This window comes from Paramacrobiotus metropolitanus, unplaced genomic scaffold (genome assembly GCF_019649055.1).
Source record: "Paramacrobiotus metropolitanus isolate TYO unplaced genomic scaffold, Prichtersi_v1.0 Parri_scaffold0000008, whole genome shotgun sequence".
Taxonomy (NCBI): Eukaryota; Metazoa; Tardigrada; class Eutardigrada; order Parachela; family Macrobiotidae; genus Paramacrobiotus; species Paramacrobiotus metropolitanus.
The window spans coordinates 163845-178849 of NW_026570228.1; the positions used below are offsets into that span (position 1 = coordinate 163845).

Below are 15005 nucleotides of genomic sequence, written 5' to 3' on the forward strand. Positions count from 1 at the left end.
AAAGTATTATGAATCAAAATCCACGTACGCCGAGATTTCACTGAAAAGTCTCGCTGTGATTACTATCGTGTACTCAAAGGTCAGTGTGAACACACTGCGTATAATAGATTTCACGCGGTTCGTTCTCAACGAGTTTGCGTTCATTTACCACTCCGTTCTCGCGTGATTCCTTTAGTCGTACAAAGGGATAAATTTATTTTTATTTAACTTTTTCTGTATTAGTGCTGTCACAGTAAAAAAATGAACTACATTCCTCTGATTGTATTCCTGGTGGGCAGCCTGTTCACCCTTGCTCAGGCACAGACCTCACAATCAGCGCAATCCATAGGCCAGGTGACCGGAATGAAAAGCTGCCGATGGGTAAGAGAATCGTAATTTAGATCTTTCATTGATTTCCCGGCCTTCTTTGATTTTACGGCCATCCTCAAGAATTACTTGTAGACATATTTAGGTACTATCGACGGCAGATTTACAGATACAATACAGGGTGTTTATGTAAAAATATTTCAGCATTAACATTTCTTCTTACGCATTAATGTTATTCTTCACAATACATCAGACGCATGTACGTATGCTGCCACTAAAAAATAAAAACCATTTGCAAACGCTTTAGAACCAGTTTTTGTTCCATGTATAAATTTTGTAATAATTTTAAGTACGAGTAGTGTCCATTAATTGCTCGCTTAATGTACATGTGATATTATGTAATAGTGAGAATTAACTTGCGCTATTTTAAATTTAAATATCTTAATTATTTAGTGGCGCAGGTGATTTTTAAACAGTGAAAATGTACAAGTGCACACATCTTTTAACAAGGTTAGATGATTTCTATCGGATTACGTTATAATTCACGTAGGTCCGAATAAAATTTCGCCGAGCGTAATAAATACCTTTTACTGTAATTTTAACCTTGTTATACATATGTTTATGCACGTCGGCTATTCCACTTTAATTTTTTTCCAGATCGGCGTGGCCCCGTTTTGTAATGCCGGATGCGAACACGGCGAATCACAAGAGGAAAAATCAGCTTGTGGTGACGGCGCCTGCTGTTGGACCGGCTACAAATACAAGTGCTGCTCAATGTAGCCACCAATCTCGTATCAAAGCTGTCATCGTGATGACCTATGCAGCTCGCCCTGCGCTATGCGCTCTCTGTTGCATAATTCACCGTTACGTTCATGAATAAACATCCACATCCCATGATCCCATTCCATAACATTTCATTCAGATTCTCGTACCGCTGCCGACTTTGACTGTGTAATCATCTGCTCTAGCATGGAATTCATCCCATTGACAGAATGTTTTGCATATAGAGTCCATGTTGTTGTCATTCCTTATATACACTGTATCGTTAACTTGTTTGTTCTGGCTTTTGAATATTATCACTGACAATTACGGGTACAATAAATTTATTTGTAATGGCGAGGATGTGAAGAAAACAACAAATGCACTTATAAAATGATTTTTGGTAGAAGTTCATTACTATTACTAGAAATTAAAGAGCGAAGAGATATTGTATGTATTTTGATGGATGAAGACGTTAACCGTCTAGGCAAACACTTCCAGACAAAATTAATATGTAGTGGGTATAAAGTGGCAGCAACCAACATATACAAAAACTCGACGGGAATTTCCTGGCTTCACGCTTTGTGTGCTGTATATGTATGTATACACTGTAGCGGTGATACAGCGAGATTTTATAGGAAAGATTCGACCACGATTACGGCTTATCCACTTCACTGCCCTGCAGAAATCGGTCCCCTACCGGAAATTGGCCTTCTGTCGCCTTTTTAAAGCCACAGTACCGTGAGCGCTTCCAACATTCTGTTTAACAAACCAGCGCAGTGCAATACTTTGTCGGCGGAATTTTTTAAGTATTTTAAATACTTCTACGGTAATTAGCAATATGTTGAAGCTTACGGCCTTGATTTTCTTGGGATTATTGCTGGGTTGCCAGGCACAGACCACGTCCACATACTACGATGGAATAACGCTGCCCGGCACAACATGCCGCTGGGTAAGGAAATTTTGATCAAATATGCAACTTTATCTTCATAACAAGTTCAACTTTTTTGCACATGCAGTATTGCGTATAGCATTTTATATTTAGGCGAAATATGTTTTGAAACAATAGTTTATTGTTTTTTCAATGTTTAAATTTTATTCATTTTAATTAGTGTAAACCTGTGAAAGCATACCGATATGTGCATTGGCTGCTGCCTATTAAAACAGTAATAGTTTATTCACTTCAGTTATTTAGGCATCGTTCATTATCTGGATAATACGCAATCAAATAAAATTCTCACAATATTAAGCAAAGAATGACCTTTGCAATCTGCTGTAACAAAGATTTGACGCCAGTACAGTATACGATGCATAGCCTCTTACAAATTTTTTGTTATAATACGTATATGCACGCTGCAATAAGGTTATGTTTTCCGAAATAATTTAGTTTACTAAACCAACTAAATGCAGTTTTTTTGGCGCTTATTATATATGCACTATGTTTATGTTTTCACGTTTTTCTTAATAAATAGGATTACAATTCGGGTATCGCTTGTCGAATGCATGGCTCTTCCTGTCGACTGTAATATATGTGAATTATTGTGGATGATACCAAAAGCATTGTTGTTTATAATTATTGTGAATTGTAATCGTGATTGTATTTATTGTGGTCGTAAGTAAATACTGCATGTTCTGGACTTTTATTGTATTTTTACGTAGGGAATTCTATGCAGGCAAAACTTCATGTTGAATATTATACTCGTACTCGATCCTGTTAGCATTTTGAGGCAAACAGTCAACGTAACCGATGTTTTGTACGGCGGTCTCAATTAAGTCTAATTAATTCATTCGATAGAACGATAAGACTGGCGCACAATGTGAAGTTTTTTCCCTTGTTGTACCCCGCAATGTTTATCGTGGTACTGGTCGTTGACGTGGATTGTCTTCCTGGCTGTTGTTGTCAATTATTACATTCCGTTACATAACAGAATAAATACACCGGCAGAAGCGATAAGTATTAAGTTTGTCCATTATACTATTTTAGGTGGGCACATCGCCCTTCTGCAATTCCGTGTGCGAGAAGGGTGAGAACCAAGTGGCCACGCACAGCTGCGGTGACGGTGCCTGCTGCTGGACCGGCTCCAAAGTGCGCTGCTGCACTGCACCCCTCGGTCTCGGCTGATAGGATGAACTGCGAGTAACTGCTCGGCTGTGCCAACACCGATTACAGCCTATCCAGTATCCATATCGTGTAAAGTCCTCAAAACGATAACATATACCGCGACGGTACAAACGGTGCGGAAGACGATAACGATCCCTTTTTCTGTACTTGTACATTCACAGTGTGAATTTCGGCCTGCGTTACCAAGGTTAACGCATCATTCGATGTGCAAAAATGTTGAGTAAACTCTTGCAAATGTGTTTATGAATTTGTAGTGTGTCTCAACAGAATAAATCAACAAAAAACGTTTCCCGCCAATTTTGTTAGACTGTCTTGTTTATATTAATTTTGTGCCGCACGTAATTACATATGTTCCAACTAGTAGATCCCGCGCGAATTGCGCTAATGCGCAACCGATAACGTTTGTTTTGACTTGCCATCTGTAGACGTACTGGTACAAACATTTTCTGTCCGTTGCCCAGCTCAATCTGCGCTGTTTTAATTTTTCATTTCAAAATCTCAAGATAAACAACACTGCGAGTATAAGTACCATGTATGCCACGTATGTTTTACATTTTCAAAACAATTATTTATTAAAATTGTTAGTAAAAATCAGCATTTATTATCATTTATTCATCAATTCACAAAAATTATTATCGAAATTAAAATTAGTTTATTATCGTTTTCATTTGCTCTGGCAAAATACCTCGCACGAAACGGATAATCCAATAATTTTTCATTCATTTTACAATATAGAAAAGCATACAAAACCTACGATATAAACTACAAATTCATCCAGTGTAAACAATCTGTAAAGCCAGCGGATGTTAAACCACATTGACACGTAAATACAGGATAAAAATTTCACAAAAACACAATAATCGCCCGATAAACTGTACGTGGCTGCCGTCGACACATTTCCTCACCGTAAGGCGCGAAAATATCAAAAATCCGTAAAAAAACACTATCCTTGCACCGTAAAAAAAAGGAAAAAGAGAAACGAAAAAAATCCCCAACTATTAAATCCACATTTATCGGACCTGCCCGACGACAGGAGGAGCCGGCGCGACGGGCCGCGGGGTGCGGCTCTTGGTTGACGGGTAGGTCTTGGGCATTCCGGAGAACCTCCCGGGTGCTGGTAGCTCGCTGATGGCGTGGAATTGGAATTTCGCTTCAAATTCTACGCAATAAAACCAAATTTCATCAGCAAAATTTTTTTTCTGAAGTATTTATACTAGAATTAAACAGTAAAAAAAAGAAAGCAATTCACCAAAAACACAAAACCATCTGAATATTATTATGACTGTTATACTTTTTTCAGAAGTTCAAATCCAAAAAAAAATTAAGAATAAACACAAAAAATATACAAAATAAAGAAACATCCTGTAATCTGAAATAGAGTGAATAGATGATTTACAATTTTTTCAGGACTATATGCGAAAATAAGCAAAAAATTTGATTAAATACGAATAATTTCGAAAAAATCTCATAAATCAGATAATTCACATAAACAACACCCATTTCTGGGGAAACATACGCGGGGAAATTTCCAGAGAAACACTACGAGTACTGAAACATTTCTGGGTGACTAATACAAACATTTCAGCGAAAAACTCATGAGAGAAATTAATTGTAAACATGGACAATATCCTGCGAAAAGCAAACGAAAACCATACATAAATGATAAAAATCAAGAATAAACTTTTAACCAGTGACGATTTTTAAGACGAAAATTATGTGATCTGTAACGTTCTAGACAAAAATTTAAGAACCCACCTTGAGCAATCAGGGCCGCAGCCGATCCGCGCGGCGACCGCCCTCCCACGGGCACCGGCGGGGCCGGGGCGCCGCGCAACGTCCCCTTGCCATTTTCCACTATACCCTCGTGATTATCCGTACGCCGCGGTGGGCGTACACTCCCGTTGTTGTGTCCCGGCAGGGAACTCAATGAAGAACTGTGCGACATCGTCACGGGCACCGGGGCCATCGGGCCGACCGGCGGCTGCGGGGTCTTGCCCATCACCGGGGGCCGCGAGGGTGGTGGGGGTTTCTGCTGCACATTGACCACCAACCCATCCACCTGGCTGCCGGGAGGTGGGGGCGGCGGCGGCCCAGTGGCCGGCCGTTGTCCGCCACGTTGACTGGGCATCCGTTCAGGAACACGCGGCGCTGGAGGGCTGGAATCCCCGCCCGATACTGCCATACTGTCCTATAGGGTTAAAATCATGCTTTCACATTTTATTCTTCATTTTATATTACTCCACAATCAAATCTCAAACGGGGATCGGGCATGAAAGTGTGTGAAGCGAAAAGTTTTTTTAATTTGATAAGCTCAACCATTCTAAAGCGAAGGCATTACAGTTACAGATCAATAAAAAAAGGGTGAGACTATAGGCACCCCTTTCACCCCCGTTTGCTATAGGCACCCCCTTTTGCACCCTGTTTTACTATAGGCACCCCTTTTCCGTTAGATAATTCTCGCACCCCGTTTTTATCCGCGGACTATAGGCACCCATTTTTATTTTTTTTGAGTCAGTTGAGAGCTACGCGGCAAAAGCTGAACACTTTCGTCTTTTGCTAGCGCAGGAGGAGCGTCACTTTCCTTGCCATTGCTGTCACTTTTGGAACTCGTTTCATCGTCGCTACTCCCGCTAGGGACATCATTTGCTTCCAGTGATTCGATAAAGTCAACCAAGATTTTGCTGAAACGGGCAGACGCCGTTACGAATCGCTTAGGCGGAAGTTCTGCAAGTCTCGACATAACCGGCTTGCACACCTTTCTGGCTTCGTCCCATCTCTGCTGGGCGTTCAGCGGTTTAGACAACGGTGGATGTCGTCCTCAAACTGTTCGGCGTTCGAAAGGGTTCCCTTGTATAGTGCGCCCGTCGTCTTCATAGCTCGCGCATAGCGCGCGATACATTCTTGAGGATTCACCACTGGCTTTTTGCGTGCTGAATGTACCGCCATAATGTGGCGGCAAGTTAAACCATATGAACAGGCAAAGTCGCAGTCACACTCCAGTGTGTCTTGACCGGTCACCGCGAAACGTTTTTCGCTGTTTGGATTGGTAACAACATATATCCCATCCATTACCGTTTCCACCTCGTAACTGACACGCTTCAACACAGCAAGTTGTTTGAACAGAAGACGATTGGCAAAATCATTCAGCAGGTGACCAAGTTCTTCGAAAAGTCGTTGGTGTTCTGGTGCATGTATCTTTAGTGATGTGGTGTCATGCAGATATTCAAAGTATTCTGATGACTGGATAGACTCGCATGCAAACTCATGGACAACTCGAATACATTCAGCCAAGTGTGGTCTTGTTCGGCGGGTCATGCGAATGGCTGCCTTGACGGCTCTGAAAAATGACTCCACAAAGTTGTTTGTGTTGTTGCCAACAAGACGAAATCCCAGTCTGAATGCGAGGCTCCACATTCTCCGGCAATTGCACCAATTCTTTTGTAGGTAAGTATTCGATCATGTCTCCCGGCAGAACTTCTTCCAGGGCGTGCCACTGTTCCTCAAACTCTGCTTCCGACTTCGCATAAAGAGCGAAGTACAAATGGTTGTTGTACAACAGGCTTTCAGATCGCCTGACTACGATTGGAACGTATCTCTTTGATACTGCTTGAAAGCAGCTTCGAATTCGGAAAACGCCGGGTGATTGTCCTTCAGGTCGTTTTCTTCGGTAGTGGTTGGGTAAACCAAGTCATTGTCAGATCGTGGATTATTTTCGGATGGGCTACTTATTACAGAACTGTCAGACATTATTATTACAGAGCTGTTTCTCCTGCAGCAACTCACATATATTACAAAAGGAACAGGCAAAAGATCCGGAGCCGGTGGTAAAATGACTTTCTTGAAAATTCTCTAAGGTCAACAAAATTCGACCTTAAAACATAGCAACAGACAATAGGGGGTGCCTATAGCTTTCGCACACGAGGGGGTGCAGAGATTAATTAATCGAAAGGGGTACCTATAGTCTAAGTGGGTGCGAAAGGGGGTGCCTATAGATAACGGGGGTGAAAGGGGGTGCCTATAGCCATTTCCATAAAAAAAACGATTAACTGCAGGAAAAGACAGTAAAACGTGCACAAATAAAATAAACCGGTTGGCTAACAGTTGGACTATTTTATGTATAAAAAAAGATGAATATAACTGCAGAAAATAAATTTTAATTTCATATTTAATATTTTCATGTTTTTAACGGCTTTTCATGTTTTTTTTTAATATCATACCGTAGAAAATTTTAAATTAAGTGCAGGTTAAGATATCACTCAGAATAATAATTAGTAAACCAATCGAATTAAAATTTAAATTAAAACTGAAAACAGAAAAACATACAGGAAGAAGTTCGTTACTATTTAACATGCGATTAACCCCTATATCAAACAGCCAAAAATGTTGAACAATTTCCAAATAAAATAATTATTCCTTAAATTTTCGTTTCCATTTTATTTCAAAATATTTTTAAAAAACAGATGCCTAAATTGTATCCCTACCGTCGGCAGCGAGGGACGCTGGTGTTTGACCGGCCGCGGCATGGTGGAGCTGATTCTCGGTGGTGGATTGCTGGGCAGCGGCGGCGGGGGATTTTTCGGTTTCTGCGGCGGCACGGTGGCCATCATGCTGGGGATGGGTTTCCGGTCGGAGGGGCGTTGAATGTGCAATGTCTGTGATCCACCATTGTTGTAGTTGAGACCGTTGTTGTTGAATTGCGGGGGTTTGGGCGTGGGAGCCGGTTTAGGGGTGACGGGACTGTCCTGGTTGGGCAGCTGGCGGATGTCGAGAAAACTGGGTTTGCTGGAGGCTGGCGGAGGGGCCGGCGGGGTGTTGGGGCTGAGGCGGGGCACCGGGGGCGCCGCCGTGGGGATGCTGGGCGCGCGGTTGGGTTTGGAGAAACCGGCTGCCGGTGCGGGCGGTATGAACTGGGGTGGTGATGGGAGTGATTCATCGGATGGACTGACTGTTCAACGACAGAGAAACAGTCACCAACTTTGTGACTAATGGTTAAAAGTTTTCAAATTACAGCATCCGCAAAAGTTTTCTGCACATAACATCATCGGCATTTGCGAATATTTTTTCCTAGCTGATTTATTTTACTTATAAAGGTCATTCTTTTTTTCACCTCGCGTTTTTTTCAGCGCTGTTTTTGATACGTACAGACCACAGTGAAGATGCATCTCGCACTTTATTTTTTCAGTTTAAATTCACCTATATAACACCACTCGTATTTACTGAATAGTTCGTTCAGAAAAATTCTAATTCAATATCATAACCCAATAAATATCTCTGACAAAAATAAGCTATCACGATAACATTAAAAGCTGATAATATTCAACGTATACTGATAAATTTAGGCGCTAATGGCATCGTATCTATGGCATGGAAACAAAACATCGGTAGTTTACGCCCTTACTTTACGACAAATCATCTCCGAAACTGAAATATGAAGCTAATAGCTTCCAAGTTCTAACCTTTGTGTCGTTTGTGACCACCAATTATATAATGCACATAATATCATTCTAATCATCTAATGATTCCCGTAAAAAACTGAAGAAAACAAAATGTATATTTCGTTACAAACAATGCCAGAAAAAGCCCAGCTCAGGAAGAACAAATCTGACACACAATTCAGCAATTTTTTTGTACATGGCTTGTTGGCCTTAAATTTCAACATCAACCCAGACAGCCTAATAATGCCACTATTCTACAATATTCAACATATTTCTACGAGTGATGTTTTTAAAAGGGAAAGTAAATTTTCAGTTTCTGTACTTCCAGGGCTGTTTCCATCACAAACAAAATCCGTGCGATCATTAAATCAAATTCGTAAATTACAAAAAATCAATTCTTCATGACTGCACGTTATCTCACCTTTTTCCGCCTGTGGTCCGTTGCGTTTGCCCAGTTTGCGCTGCAGTTCATCCTGCAGGGACATGGGCGAGCCGCCCGCTGGTCGCCGCGCCGCGGTCCCCGTGCCCGCCGCCGGGGGCGGTCCGCGGGAACTTCCGGTGGAGGCTGAATCACCGGATGAGCCAGAGGCTGACGAAGCCGAGCCTGCAACGACGTGCGTGCACACCAATTTTAAACGCACAATATTTATCGCAAAACAAACACGATTACATGATAGCAACAGCCCGTATGCAAATACGGAACACGGCGACATTTATATCGGATTACAATTGCAGCTGCAACGATAAAAATTGGCAAGCCCCCGTGGCAAGCCTATAACATCAATGCCTACTTTTTCCGTTCAATTTTCGAAAATGCACGCTGCTCTGTACGGAGATAAGATAATTTTGGCATTAGCGATTACATTCCTCAGTTACTGGGTAAAGATCATGCCAAAATAAAGCCAAATAAAGACGAACAGAATACGTAGATATCTAACGGTGTCAGGTACTTCATGCTGTTTTACATCAATTTCTAAATCATGACAAAACCGCGAAATTAAATTATATAAATATATAAACTGCTGAGTGTAGTTACTCTATATCACCAGAATACGTACAATAGTACTGTACTAGTAAACGCAAAGATCACAACATACAACACCCAAAGCTGCGGTCATTTCATTTATTCCATCAAATTACAAGCATATAAATTATAATATTATTAAAATACACAAAAAATTCAAATGTTGCTCAAAAATCGATTTAACGCTTTTAAAGCATCAACGCCGCAAGACGTAGAAGAATATGAGATAAATAATATACAGATACTACTCGTACTCGTACAATACTGTGTATTAAGCATATAAAGATGAAGATATGTTTTGGCGAGAGCGAGCATAAAACTACCGGAAGTAAGCGATTAACCATGAAAAAAATTTTTAAAAAACGTGCAAAATAAATTTATATTTAGGACGGAAAGTCACAACTCCAGGTTGTCCCTATGCCAAAATCGGAAAATCCAGAACGCAAATTTCTCCAATTCTATTAGTCCACATTTATTTAATTTTTGCTCAGTTGGCCATTTTGTTCTTAAACAAAAACAACACCCAAATCTTTTCTTGCGTTTTATTAATCTGTAAAATATAACGCGACTATTTAAAGATCAAAAAATTCGAAATGTTACGATTGCCGCGCAAAAAAACACAATCAACGCAAACAATAATCAACAACCTCCGCTACTGCTCGTAATATGGAAATAGCCGCTTTATTCTCCACAACAAACACAAACCAAACATCGCCACTTTCGCCAGCCACACTCCATGTTGTCCACCGTGTGTGTTAACTGTGTTTACCGTTTAGCCTCATTTTACAGCGGCGCAACAGCCCCACCACTGCGCCGTGTGTGGACAATAAAAACAGCAGCGATTAGCACATAAAGTGATATATCGGCATCCAACACACACACACACACGCATGAATTAATTTCCATCTCGCTTTCATTTTCCGCCAACTGCACTGCGCCGTGCAGAGCGCACACCTGCGGTTAGGACATTTAGGTAGCTGAAGAAAAACGACCATCGCATGACGCGTCGATCGAGCAGCCAAGTGCCCGTCCATCGGCACGCACCACTGTCCGATTTTCCCAACCAACAGACACCACCACTGTCTTTCGCCGCGGAATACCATCGCGCCGCGGCGTGTAATTAACAATACGGTGTTGTTTAGAGATTTATACTGTCGCTACGACCTCATTCAATGTACTGCATTCTGTTTGCGCAGCGGCAAGAAAAATCGCACGAGAAAAAGTAGTTTTTGTAAAAAATCCACGGCGAAATGCTTTTGACATGGTTCGAAGCTGGTGAAGGTTTTCCGCTCGGAAACTCTGCATGCTCATGACTAATTAAACTAAAAACCATTAAAGTTAACTACAAAAAATTGCGAGTGCGCATGCAACATATTCTTGAGTTAATTTATCTACATTTTTATTTTTCTGATTGAAAAATTCAAAGTCTTTCGACATTTACTAGTCATGTTTTACAATTTTACAATTACCGAAAGATCGTAGAACATGGGCAAAAATGAGACATCCAGGACAAAATTTTAAAACACTGCAAATAAAATTAAATGGAATTTTCGCGCGTTGTTATGTTAACAAATAATTTTATTTTTTAAAATCGTTGCACAGTGTCCAAAAATTATTCCGTATTTCTATTTTTTTGGAATAGCCAGAATCTGGGCTAAATCACGCTGAAATGCTGGGTTGCTTTTAAAAAAAACTTACACAATTAGGAAATCAAAACAAACAAAAAGCATCCTTAAAAATCGAAAAAACAAACAATTATGCAACGCGACAACGGATACATATGCGTTATACAACAAAAGCAACTTCCAATGGAAAATTATCTGTCGGATGTCGATCAAATAACACCTCGCAAAAAATATCGCCAATCAAACAGACAGACCACATAAGAGTTACCGAACAATACCATAAGGGAATGCTAAAAAAGCATTTCATGCAAAACTGACAGCAGAACAAGATTCATCATCGAATTTGACAAACATACAAGAAAAACGATAAAAAATAATTGAGTAAAAATTTTCATGAAATACAAATACTCGCATTAAATGATTAAAATGCATTAAAATCCTCTTAAAAACCCGAATTCCTTTTATTATCCTTCATGAAATTCCAATTTACCAACACCGAAAAATGAATAAAACAACACTCTTGATTTCAAATAATAAAATTATAAAGATTTCAATTTCTGACTCAAGAGTCAAGTAAGTGTACGAGAAAACTTAGAAAAGTCAAAACTCAAAAGCAGAGAATTTGCAAGGCACAACAAACAACACAAAACCGCAGCACGCGCCTACCAGTTCCCTGTACTGCCCTATGCTTGCACGCGCAGGTGAACGATGAATCACCCAGCACCGCCGTAATTACAGCCACCCACCTGCCACGGCTGGCGCACTGCGATCCTTGATTTCGCTCCTGTCGACTTTCTTCAGTCTGGCGCCTTTTCGGATATCCGCCATTACCATCGCTCGGTCTGTGGATGCGGCGGCAGGCTTGGCGACCGGCGGAGCGCCAGCGGAGGGGGGCGGTGGGGGACCAGGAGGTGGGGGTGGTCCGGGGGGAGGACGCGGTGGTGGTGGAGGCATGGTGCAGTGGATAAAGGCACAACCTGACAACCAGTCCAATGATAAAAAATCCGATAATGTGATGCGCGCAAAAAGAAGATTTTGAAAAGTCAAAATTTCAATTGGGAAAGCGCTGAAAGCTGAAAGTGTTAGAAATGGATTATTTGTAGCGATGCGAATGACACACTTTGCGTTTTGCACCAGCAAGCACATCTGACTGCGATTCACAGCCACATTAAATTTTGCTCACGGTTGCACTTACGAGCGTGGTGTAGAGAGACGAGCCTCTTATGCTCCCCGCCAACCGGTGCCGTCACTGCCAACCTGCCAGGCAGTCATAAGGTTTTTAAAGGGGATGCTCGTCTCGCCCACTTATTCCGCTCTAGCTAGCCTTTTATGGAACAATACGTGTGCATGCTAGCTCCCTGAAAGCCGGGAGTGTCGCACAACTGGCGGAAAATTTCAAGCGGCGGAAGTACGCATTCGTCGAGGGCTTGGGCTATTTTTTCTACGCTCTGGCGGTCGAGACGTTCGGAACTTTTGGAACATCGTTTGCGGAACTGATTCGTTTTGTTGGCCGGAAGATCCGCGACGCTACAGGAGAGCCTAGATCCACGGCCTTTTTAAGACAGCGATTAAGTTTGGCTGTAGTAAGAGGAAACGCAGCAGCTGTTTTGGGTACCTTGAGTGCACATCATAAGATTTTGAATGACAATAATGATTATGGGTGTTTTTTCAATGTTTAAAATTTAATCATTTTAATTAGTGTAAACCTGCTGAAGCATACCGATATGTGGATTGGCTGTTGCCCATTAAATGTATGTATACGTAGGAAATCCCCGGATGCTAATAATTACAAATTCTGGTAGTTCAGACTTAACATGAATATTTTTAAACTATATTTTAATTATGGACTTATGGTAAATTTAGCTCGAATATTCCGTCAACACTAGAAATCTTACAGTCTCAATCGGAACACTCTGACCGATATGCAACGTGCTGTATATGTATTATGTACTGTACATGCAATACATACCACGATCTTTATCATCTTTTGCAGTCCCGTCATAGTATCGCAATTTTAAAAGAACATACAGCAAAACATAATAATTTTGAAGAACAGCCGAAATTCGAACAGCAAAAATTACATATTTTTGACTATTAATAAATGATAGACTATATAGACTACATATAGACTAGAGTATCATTTATTAATAGTCCAAAATATGTAATTTCTGCTGTTCGAATTTCGGCTATCAGCTAAAGTTCGCCAGGCTGTTCGCAGTGCCTTCCTCGAGTCTTTTCCTGACCTCCAGTGCCCGCAGTTGGAAGAACTGCAGTACCTTGGCGCTCCACTCCACGATGCTGCCGTGGCGGGGACGCTAACAACTGCGACAGCTCGAATTGCGAAAATGATACAGCGACTGAAAGTGTTACCGGCTCATCACGCGCTTTATTTATTAAAGTGCAGCATGGGACCGGTAAGAATGACCTACCAGCTACGCACCGCTCGCTGTTATCTACAGAGAGGCCTGCTGACCAAATTCGACAGTATGATTCGTGAATGCCTTTGTGCAATCACCAACGTAAACCTCACCGACATGAACTGGACTCAGGCATCACTTCCGGTTGCAGAAGGTGGCCTCGGAATCCGGAGTCTTGAGAAGCTTGCCCTTCCGGCCTTTCTGGCCTCGGCTTACTCAGTGACCCGATTGGCATCCGATATTTCCGATTTCGACCCGGAGGTGTACTGCGGTGATGCCGAAGCCGAGTGGCAGCGTGTGACCGAAGTTAACCTTCCAGCTGTAGAAGCCCGAAAGTATCAGAAAGTGTGGGATGAACCAGTTATCCAGACCTCCGTGAAGACGCTAACCGAAATTGCCCAGTCTGATATTTCCAGCCAAGCGCGGCTTTTAGGTGTTAGCACGAAGGACAACGGGGCATGGCTGGATGCTCTACCAGCTGCATCTCTGGGTAATCTTTTGAACGATTCTGCACTACGGATTGCCGTTGGCTTGCGCTTGGGAGCACCGATTGTAACTCCGCACAGATGCATCTGCAATGAATGGGTGGACGATCGAGGATACCATGGCTTGAGCTGCAAAAAAAGTCGAGGCCGAAAGTCTAGACACAGCAGCTTAAACGCCACGCTTAAGCGAGCCTTCGCCTCAGCCACCATTGAGACTGAACTGGAGCCTTTGGGAATTTCACCGACCAACGGCCTACGCCCGGACGGTGTCACCCTAGTGCCATGGGAACGAGGCAAAATGTTGACATGGGATGTGACTTGTGTGTGTACGATGGCCCTCTCCCATATTGCAGCAACATCCATCCAAGCTGGCGCAGCAGCGGCACAGGCCGAACGGAAGAAAACCGCGAAGTACCAGAACATCGCCCAGGACTACCTGTTCCGTGCAGTGGGCGTGGAGACAGTAGGACCACTCGGACCGGAAGCCTCTCGGCTGATCAGCGAACTGGGCAAGATGATATGGCAGGAAACAGGCGAGATACGTGCAACTGAGTATCTGCGCCAGAGGTTCAGCATCGAAATCCAGCGTGGAAACGCCGCATCCGTCCTGGGAACGGCACCAGCCTCGGCTGATTTAGATCAAATGTTCTCAGTGATTCGGGCGCCTGTTTCTGCTGTCTGTTGATGCTGTGTGACGCTCCTGTTTTTCATTTGTTTAATTGATAGACGTATTACTAAAAATTAAAGCTAAAGTTATCAATATAAATTTCGGCTAAAGTTATCAATATAGCTATATTGATAACTTTAACTGTTAACTATAAATGTGTGATGT

The 15005-nt window shown here is 42.0% G+C and overlaps 1 protein-coding gene across 1 annotated transcript; it reads right to left on the minus strand.

Annotated features, from left to right (window-relative positions):
* Positions 1–3887: 3887 nt before the first annotated feature.
* LOC129582569 (WAS/WASL-interacting protein family member 3-like) lies at positions 3888–12409 on the minus strand. Its single transcript, XM_055474096.1, has 5 exons — positions 12018–12409; positions 9044–9226; positions 7669–8132; positions 4943–5375; positions 3888–4346 (listed from the first exon to the last, which is right to left on the minus strand). Exons 1-5 carry the CDS (start codon positions 12223–12225, stop codon positions 4198–4200), a joined length of 1437 nt encoding a protein of 478 aa, XP_055330071.1. The 5' UTR covers positions 12226–12409; the 3' UTR covers positions 3888–4197.
* Positions 12410–15005: the final 2596 nt, after the last annotated feature.